Source organism: Betta splendens, chromosome 10 (assembly GCF_900634795.4).
Source record: "Betta splendens chromosome 10, fBetSpl5.4, whole genome shotgun sequence".
NCBI lineage: Eukaryota > Metazoa > Chordata > Actinopteri > Anabantiformes > Osphronemidae > Betta > Betta splendens.
The window spans coordinates 7,411,765-7,421,764 of record NC_040890.2 but is presented as its reverse complement, the minus strand read 5'-3'; the positions used below and the strand labels follow the sequence as shown (position 1 = coordinate 7,421,764).

At 52.3% G+C, this 10,000-nt stretch overlaps 1 protein-coding gene across 11 annotated transcripts in view; it reads left to right on the top strand.

The window, feature by feature from the left end:
* The window catches only part of tenm2a (teneurin transmembrane protein 2a), a 168,250-nt gene that overhangs the window by 134,862 nt on the left and 23,388 nt on the right, over window positions 1-10,000 (top strand). For 6 of the 11 annotated variants that reach the window (XM_055512569.1, XM_055512565.1, XM_029164485.3 and 3 more), the window contains 6 exons: window positions 3,836-3,958; window positions 5,099-5,325; window positions 5,865-6,060; window positions 7,036-7,137; window positions 7,622-7,816; window positions 9,022-9,222. In XM_055512569.1, the coding sequence (XP_055368544.1) occupies window positions 3,836-3,958; window positions 5,099-5,325; window positions 5,865-6,060; window positions 7,036-7,137; window positions 7,622-7,816; window positions 9,022-9,222 (1,044 nt within the window). The remainder of the gene's footprint in view (window positions 1-3,835; window positions 3,959-5,098; window positions 5,326-5,864; window positions 6,061-7,035; window positions 7,138-7,621; window positions 7,817-9,021; window positions 9,223-10,000) is intronic. The other 5 variants (XM_055512570.1, XM_055512566.1, XM_055512572.1 and 2 more) reach the window with 1 other exon arrangement.

Here is a 10,000-nt window from a genome sequence, read left to right as displayed (position 1 = left end):
GTCACGGTGAAGATATCTGAGGAGGAAATGAGGATTCAGAAAAGGAGGACATCGCTCGGACTCGTCTCTCTTTTCATGAGGCCCATCAGCGACACACACGTGTGAACGCACATCTGGCTGCATCTGCGCTGGCTCGCCTCCGTGTTTTAGTGACAAAGCCGTTCCTGTCGTGCGATTGAGTGAGTGGCTTCTTCTTTTTTGTTTTTTTTTTTCTATTTCAGCAGACGCTATTTCGCAGGTAGAAGCTGTGAGCATAACCTTTTTGTGTTGCAGTCAATTACAGTTCAGTTGCATCAGCTGGGTGAGGAGGTCCCGTCGGGGCTCTGCCGTGTGTGTGTGTGTGTGTGTGTGTGTGTGTGTGTGTGTGTGTGTGTGTGTGTGTGTGTGTGTGTGTGTGTGTGTGTGTGCGCGCGTGTGCTCTGTTGTTAATACCGTGCAGTTTTAAGCATTTGCGTGTACACACACACACTCAGAGGCAGACAAATTGTCTCTTTCAGTGTATATGACCCCCGGGGGCAGCAGCCAACCGCCGCCCCCGTCCCTCCGTCTGAGACTAAACGATCTCAGCGAGCAGCGCTTTCAAATTTTTTTGCCGAGAGAAGAGGCTGCTTTATTTAGACTACACAAGCAGATAGTGTGTGGTGAATGTTGAGACGCCTCCCAGGTGGCGTAGCGTTGCAGCAGCCTGCTCCTCGTCCATCTACCCAGAAAGGCCCCGGCCTGTTTGTGGAGCGGCTGCTGTGAACGGAGGCCTCTGAGACGCGAAAGGTAGAAAGAGAGGAAAAAGTGCCTGCCCTCAGTTACAATTAATGCCCTAATTGAGGTCAGGGTTGCCCATTTAACCATGAATTAGAACAGTTGCTGTGCTTTTATGGAGGAGGCCGGGGGAGCGGAGGAAAGTGCGCTTGTGAACTTGTGCTCTTTAGTTGCATCGCACCAGATTACATACAAAAACATGCATGAGATGCAAAGAGCCGCTCCTCCGCCTTCGGCCCAATTAGGAGCAGAGCGATCGGTTCAGTGGGAGCCGAGTAAATAGGCAATGATAGGGTTGAGTTGAGACAGAAAAGGGCGAGCAACACAAGAACGGAGAGGAGGAAAGAGAGAGAGAGCGAGCGCGAGGGGGAGAGTTGGAACACGTTTCAAAGCGCAGAATGATGATGATACAATATTTTCCAGTCAGGGGACGCTCGGTGCACAGTCACAGCCACAAAGTCACCTTTCTCCATCTCTGCCTGTTTCTTTCTCACTTTCTCACTCCCCCCCGTGCTGAAAATCCATTTACACCCCTTAACGCTGAGCCATATAAATATTTCTCAAAACGCCAACATGTGCATTGTGTTTCTTATCTGATTGCCTGCGTTGTGAACCACTTACTGTCACGGCATGAATCACGACCATCTTTTCCCAGCTGACAAGTCAATGAATACGCGGCCGCTCCTCCCTTAAATCGCTCCCCTCCGCTCGCCGACGGTCCCTTCATTTCATCTGCCGGGGCCTCTCCTTATTCGTCTCTTCCTCTCTTGTCTGCAGCTCCATCTATAGCCTGTTTTCTTCTTCTTCCTCTCTTTTTTTCGTCCTCGGGGGATTTTAAATGGTCTTTAATATTCTCTCAGTTCTTGCTGTCCTCCAGTGCCACCCGCCTCCGCCGGTCCCTCTCCTCCCCTCTGCTGAGGTTCAGCACAAGTTCTCCCACTTTTTCATCCTTGTCGCCCTCTATCCATCTCACTTTTGTCTTCTTTTTCCCCCTTTCGTCACAGGATCCCGAGCACTGATGCTGTGTCAGATGCTGCATTTTGCAGATGATGCTGGCAAACGCTTTGCCTCTCTGAATTATGCATTGCGATTACATAAATGAAGAAATTGATCTATTTTTTATCCAGATCATTTGCCTGGTGAACCTTCCTCTCTCGCGCTCTCTCTCCCAGAAATTCGTGCCTCTTCCAATGAACGCGAGTGAGGCAGAGATTAAAGAAACGCAACCTGAGTCAGACTATCCCTCTTGTTCTCCCCCGTCTGTCAGTCAGTCGATTCAATTCGGATAGGCTTTATTGGCGTGGCATTTAATAAAGCCTTCCAATGCAGTTTGAAAACAGTAATTACAGCAATTATGATCTGAAAAGAAAATGCTTAAAATTATGGCAACACAAAGCTAAATACATCAATTTCAGCAGTTTCGTTTTGGCTAAAATTACACCCTAACAAAGTTAGACGCGTTGTTCAAATGAGGGGTGGTACTTGTAAAGAGAATGATAACAAGTGTCTCTCTTTGTCTCTGCCTCGCCGCTCTCCTGCTCCGCGTCTTGCCGCAAAGAGACCTGTTGACGAAGCGCCGGCTTTAGTGCTCCCGCCGCCGAGGAGCAACAGTGCCACCTATTGGCCGGGCCCTCGCGGCCGCAGCCACGGGCGGACGGGAGAAGCCGCACACGTGTGTGGCCCCCGACGGCACGCACACAATGAGCAGACGCACACAATGAGCCGACTATAGGGCCGTCTGATGTGTTCTTGGGGATGACCTAGATTGAGCGCGCTGTCACAATAGACTAACGATTGCTTACTGTCTCCAGGTGATTCAATGGGTAATCTTTCCATCGACTGCTCCCTGTGATTCCATCTCTTTTTTTTTTTTTTGTGCATGCTTGTCTGCGTTATCTTCAAGGAAGGACAGGCGCAGATAAGAAGAAGAGAAGGGAGAAAAAAGGGGGGAATTAAAGGGAAAGCCGGGGGAAGTATGAAGGTCAGAGGGATGAGAGAGGAGAGGGCAAGAGGTGGATGTGGGAGGAAAGAGACTGGAGGGAGGGAGGGAGGGAGGGAGGGAGGGAGGGAGGAAGGACGGATTTCGCTTTGCCTTTCTTGCTCCGTCTCTCTTGTTCTGTACGCCCCCCCCCCCTCCCCGTGAAAAATTAAAAAAAGAGCTGACGGTGGAGGCCGGGCAGCAGCCGAGGTGTCAGCGCTTTCCTTTGACCGGGAGCGAGAGGGAGGTAGAGAAGAAACATAAAAAAGGAAGAAACAAAGAAACAGGGGAGGTGAGATGTGTGAGAATGAGTCTGCCCCGGCAGCAAATCCTAAAGCCGTATCCCCTGCTCCTGCAACTTTTACAGTGTGTGTGTGTGTGTGTGTGTGTGTGTGTGTGTGTGTGTGTGTGTGTGTGTGTGTTATGGCCTCGTGTGGAGGGGATGAGGCCACGGTGGACATCAGACGAGGCCAAATGATGCAGAAGCTCCTAAATATCTATGGTTTTATGCACACCTTTGTTTCCTTACTGCAGCTTTTCGTTCCATTTCCTCTCTTCTTCTTCTCTTTTTTTTTTGGGTGGGATGGATGGGTGGGGGAGGGGGCTGCGAGATGCTCGGCGGCAGGCTAAGCAGGAGAGAGACGGAGGCGAGAGTAAAGAGCTGACAAAGTGAAGAGCCGGCGAACACTCTCAAGCAGTCTTCCAGCGGCAGCGCACAATAACACAACAGAGGACAAAAGAAGAGGGGAATGGAAGGGAAAGAGTCGTGGAGTGATCTCTTCAGAGAGCAGTCTGTCACCAGCTCTCGGTGAGACGCTGCAAAGGCTTCCAAATAAAAGCGGGGGGGGGGGAGATGCTGTCAGGTTGAAGGGACGTGGTGAGAGGTTTAGGTAAAGGAAGCGGGACGCAGAAGGATGTTTACGGGTTCTAATTATTGCCTTTTGCAAGGATTGCCTCCTTTGCGTCGCTGTGTTAATAGTGTTTGATGGATGAGTTTTCTAAAAGCCGAACCGGTCCTGCCGTGGCGTGTTCCTTGGGCCCGTGGAGCCCTCGGGTGTGACTGTCCCACCCCCTCACCTCTCTCCGCCTCTCTGTGCGCAGCCATCAACCTGCTGGGCCTGACGTGGCAGCTGAAGCCGTCCGACGGCCCCGTGCTCAACAACGGCCTGGGCGCCGGCCTGCCTGTCAACACCGACGTGGCCACGCTGCCCTCTGGAGGCAGAGGTAGGAACTGCGGCGCGCGCACACACACCCCTCGCAGCAGCCTTCCGGAACCTGACACGACATGCAACGTGAAATATTACTGCAGACGTTAAAAGATAATGGTGGGGATGATGCAGGAGGCAGAACCTGTAGCTTATTGTTTGGGGCTACAGAGCTTCATTGTTGCTCTCCATTAAAAACACATTAATGAGCCACACTGTGCACTGGGTGACATGATCCTTAATTACAATAAGCAGGGGCACTGTAGTCTATTATGAGTGGAGCTAAACACTGTACGCCATCCACGGTGTGGCATTCAAAGTGTGTAGTAATCCCCAGCTTCAAATAGTCCCTCTTTCCAACAATAAAGCAAGATTTATGTCTTCAGTATGAGCGAACTGTCACGGGGCTAAGTGCTGCAGACAGGGAAGCGCTGGAGGACAGGCCGCTGGATTTGTCTCATGCAGGAGAAGCGAAATAACACCGGTCCGTTCCTTTATGGCTCTGAACGGCCGCGTAGCGCAGCGAGACAGTGCGATGGAGTTGTGTGCACCTAAACAGGCTCGTGGCTGCTGAAATATTTTCATAATTCATGACGCAGCGCTGGCTGCGCTATCAGTATGTGGTGTTTAACCACTCCGCTGAGTTGAGTCGAGCTCGGTTTATCGTCTCGCTCAGCGGCGAGGTAAAACAGCAACTGCACCCCCCCCCCCCCCTTCTCTCTCTTTTAAAGCCCCCATGCGGTTTTCTATCTATTCTTCCCTCGCTCGCTCGATCTCGCTCTGTAACACACACAGCATGCGCTATAGGTGCGTGTGGGCTGCAGCGCCGCGTCTGTGTTCCGTATTAATGAGAGGACTGTTGTGCTGCGTTCCCCAGCCGCCTGCGCCAGATGCTGCTGCTGTTGTTCCTCTCATTGTTGCTTTTGTTCCCGCGCTCGCCGGCGCTCTTCTCTCGTCCGTCAGACGACTGACCCGGTTGCAGGACGCGTCAGCCGCTGCAGGCTCCGATGCGACGCCACCATTTTGCATCCCATCCTCCCATTTAACACTGATTTTAACACACGCTAACGGTGCTTGTCCACGGCTTGTCATGTATGGCTATAATTCGTATTTTGGCGACTACGCTCTGTGTGGATGCCTATAATCACAGATTATGTAGTTTCTTTTCCCCTGGCTCCAGGTCCATGGGCGGGACGGAACAGCAGCATCGACACGGGCAGCATCGAGGTCGGGAGGCGGGCGACCCAAGAAGTCCCCCCGGGGGTGTTCTGGAGGTCCCTGCTCCACCTCGGCCAACCCCAATTCCTCAAGTTCAACATCTCCCTGGGCAAGGACGCCCTGTTCGGAGTCTACATCCGCAAGGGCCTGCCCCCCTCGCACGCCCAGGTACGAGGTGGCGCGACGGGCAGCAACCAGCCAGTCCCGACAGGAAGTCACAGCCACGTCTTTTTCGGCGCATCTTCACGTTGATAACCGAAATGGGGGGAAACATTAAAAAGCCGTTGTTGTGCGACAATTTAAAATGAACTTGTGAACATTCGTTAAAGCGGTTGTTTGAAAAAACTAATTTAGGCCAAGATTTACACTTAATTAGATTTCACAGTAATGTAACTTTTACGGCGTCTAATTAATTAGAAACTACTAAATTAACAGCAGATTTGATTTGTAGAACAGGTTAATTGTGTCTCGATAACGGTTTCGCTGCTTGACCTGACTTACACTGGTAAAAAATATGAACACACACACACACACACACACACACACACACACACACACACACACACACACTGCAGCATCTCCAGAAACAATGAAAGGGAAAGAGAAAGGGCCACCACAGAACCTCGTACCTGAATTATGAATTTCATTCTCTTATGTTCTTTGTAGCCGACTTCTCTTGTGATTGTCCCGTGTCCTGCTTTCCACAGTATGACTACATGGAGCGTCTGGACGGGAAGGAGAAGTGGAGCGTGGTGGAGTCTCCGCGGGAGAGGAGGAGCATCCAAACTGTGGTCCTCAATGAGGCGGTCTTTGTCCAGTACCTGGACGCCGGTGCCTGGCACCTGGCCTTCTACAACGACGGGCGAGAGAGGGAGACGGTGTCCTTCAGCACAAACGTCATGGGTGAGTCCATGGGCGCGAGGCGAAGGGGGGAGGCGAAGGGGGGAGGCGGGCAGTGACACGGATTTGAGAGACGGCGTCGAGCCCAAACTCGGAGGCTGTTCTTTAACCCCCAGTGTCTATAGCGCTTTCTCACAACTACTCTATCAACACACTATGATACATACAATCAATTTAATTTCTTCTTTTGCAGCATTTCATTTCAAGTGTATTGAGGTTAGGTCAGTTCTGACGCAGTGATAACCGCGGGGGGGGGATAGAGAGAGTCAAGCAGATTGAAAGAATCCTTCACTGCCAGTATCGGCAGTGGGAGTAATGGTGGGGAGGAGAGGCAGAGGCGGTGGGGGCAGAATTGGAGCGTGGTGAGAGGGGGAGCTGCAGGAAAGGCGTCATGGCGGGAGCAAGGACAGCGTGGACTGAAGTGGACTGAAGGACGCATGGGGGGGGGGGGCGGGGATGGAGATTTGGGGAAATGACAGACTGGAGAAACGAGGGAGGAAGTGTTGGTCGGAGGGCTGCTTTGTGCGACGAGAGCGGAAGCTGGAAGCAGCGAGGAGGACGTGGGCGCGAAGTCCAAAACGCCCCTTTTTGCCGCCAGCGTCGTTCCATCAGACCGTCGAGAGGCAGCAAAAAGTCTGAAAGTCTGAAAATCCGCTCGGTTGCGGCGAACGCTGGCGTCCGGATGAAGCGGTAATGAGTTTGAGAGAAGGGAAGCAGAGGAGTTGGAGGACGCGGGTGCGAGTTGAGGAGCGTCTGCTCCGGAATGAATTCTCGCCACGCGCTGAAAAATGCACCGAGGAGGAGGTCATTTACTGTCGGCGTCTGTCGCTCCCGCCCCCACTGAATCCCCAGTAACTTAAAAAATGAATGGTGCCGATGATTTAATCGAACGCTTTGACGCTTGCCATCCAACTCTCTCACCCCCCCTCCCCCCTCCCTCTCTGCCTCCCGCTCTGTCTCACTTTGTCTTCTTCACAGATTCAGTGCAAGAGTGCCCGCGCAATTGCCATGGCAACGGCGAGTGTAATTCCGGCGTGTGCCACTGCTTCCCAGGATTCCACGGCATGGACTGCTCCAAAGGTACTCGCCACCAAAAGGTGTTTGTTCCGTTCGAAAACGCGCTCGTTGCCTCCGACGCCTAATTGGAGCGGCAGGTGCGTTCCCGCGCCGCGCCGAACGCGGGAGCGCGGGAATAAGAGAAAACAAGATGGCGCGCGGCCCGAGGTGGAGGCAGCGAGATGACTGCTGATGAATGGCAGCCCCCGCGGCTGGCGCCCGCCCGGCTCCGCGCTCACCTGGGATAGACAGCTTTGATGAATAGTTTAGTTACCTCTGCCTGTAATTACTCTTCGTGTCATCGCCGCTCTCCAGCCCCTGAACCGCTCTATTCACCCTCCCGCGCGGTGGAGTGCTGGTGAGGTTAGGTGGGTGCGCAGGGGCGGGCGGGTGGGCGGCGTGGCTTTTCGCGCGCTTCCAGAATCTCTAAGCAGCCCGCTAATTGCTTTTCTCTTGACTCCCCCCCCCCCCCCTTGTCCCCCCTCCCTCCCCCGTTCCTCTGTTCCAGCCGCGTGCCCGGTGCTGTGCAGCGGCAACGGCCAGTACGACAAGGGCTCGTGCGTGTGCTACAGCGGCTGGAAGGGGCCCGAGTGCGACGTCCCCGTCACGCAGTGCTTCGACCCGCTGTGCAACGGCCACGGCACCTGCACCGACGGCAACTGCGTGTGCTCCGTGGGCTACAAGGGGCCGAACTGCGCCGAGGGTGAGCGCGGTGGACGGCGCTAACGGGTCTTAAGATGTTTTTCCTCCACGGGCTTCAACGTAGCCATGATTATTTGATTCTTTGCGTCACGCTCCTTATTGTACAACACACTCAGGTACGAGAGCTCATCATAACATAATCCCGCACTGACTGAGAGCCCGCTGCCCCCGCTTTTACACATGACGTATAAGCTGCGGGCGATTGCATCAGAGATTTTATTAAGGGATGAAATCGCTTCTATTGATCCGGGTTAAGAGGGATCAGCCTGCCACATTCTCGGTCATCAGAGGGAGAGAGAGGGATAAGAGAGGGAGGGGGGGGGGGGGCAGCGGGAGGTGCGTATGTTTAAAGGAGGAGATAAACGAAGAGGAGCGAGTCAAAGGTGAAGATGAAGAGGGAGAGACGAGAAAAGAGCGAAAGAAATGAGCAGAATAACAGAAGGGTGAAGTTGAGACAGAGGCTGGAGAACAAGGTCAGCGTTTTCCCCCCCGGTTTCGTCCTCACCTCCTCTGGTCTCGAATCTGATATTCATCACGGCGGAGTCCCTCAAACAATTTACCAGGAGTGCCGGCGACACGGAAATCGATCGCTTTGATCCGCCGTTTCTGCCGGGCAAACAGAAACGGAGGGGCCGCGGTGACGCGCGACCGCGGGCTTTGATGGAAGCGTGCACGCGGGGGGGTCAGACGCACCTGAGGGGGGGGGGGGGGGGGGGGGTCAGGATGCAGGGAGAGCGAGAATAGAGAGGGACGGAGCGGCGGGGGAGGAAGGGGGGAGGAGGGCGGAGCGCCGGGAGGAGGTAATTTGTCAAATTGGTTTTCACTCACTGCTCGGACTCAGAGCTGCCTGTCAACTTGGCTGACTGACAGCGTCATATTTTCCCGCCACGCATTAGCGCAGACACGCAGCTGCCCGCGCGAGCAGGCGCTCACACCGAAGAAGAGTGGAATCCGTTTGGCGCCATGTCCCAAGTATAGACTCAACGTTTAGTTAATCTGTGCTTTAATTGCTTTAGGAATATGTTTGGTAATATTGTCTTTTATTTCATTATTGTTTGGTTTGTACAATGAATAAAATGTGTTCTCTGTCACATTTATTTATTCTACAAAAACATATTTAATTTGCGTCTAACAGCAGCTGCTCCGTTGTTTCCTCACTTTATGGGCTTTTTTTTCCCACCATGGTGTTTCTCCTGCTCGATGCAGTGGATTGCCTGGACCCGACGTGTTCCAACAATGGCATCTGCGTGAATGGGGAGTGCCACTGTAAGCCAGGCTGGGGAGGCCTCCACTGTGAGCTGCCCAGGGCCCAGTGCCCGGACCAGTGCCACGGCCACGGGGCCTTCATACCAGAAACCGGGCTGTGCAGCTGCGACCCCAACTGGATGGGACCCGACTGCTCCATGGGTGAGTGAGGAGGCTCACTGTTATGGCTGGGAGAGTAGTGCTGCCGGCTACCCATTGTCTAAACATATTTTGCCGTCCCCAAGGAGGAGCTGCTAATTAGTTTATTTCATACCGCTTTGGTTCTCAAACTGAGCTTGGGTTTAATCTGCGAAATCACAAACTTGCTCGGAAATAGGATAGAGCAACTGTATTATCCAGGCCAAGTTGGAACAAGCAACAATAAAACGTGGGTATTTTTTTTCCTGCCAAGTCTATATAAAGTCATTTCTCTCAGTAGACTCTCAGAGAAAGTATGGCTTTGAAAGCTACCTGGATAGTGCTCAACACCCTACATGGGCACTTTATATATATATAAATATATATATATAAAAGGCCCATTTCATTACAACAGGCTTTATATAACAGTAACAATATGAAACATGTATAAAAGAACATAATACAAGAAAAAGCAGCAGTAACAACAAAAGGAGAGGAACAAATGAAGAAAAACCACCACCCACAAGAACCACAGACACAAACACAAGCCCACACACGGATCGTAAGGTTTTTGTTTCTCGTTTTGAAAAAGTTTAACGTTTCCCCAACACAACATAGATGTGACAAATCTGGAAGTTGAAAGATGAATAATCTGAGGGATCTGTCATGGGATTTATATATCATTATTAGAATAAAAAGTTGACTGTGAATATTAATCTAGTGGGCGTCACTGCACCTACATTTAAGCAGGAAGCTGTTCAGTATGTGGGGCCAAAGGGGAACAGAGTTTCTGGTATCCTTT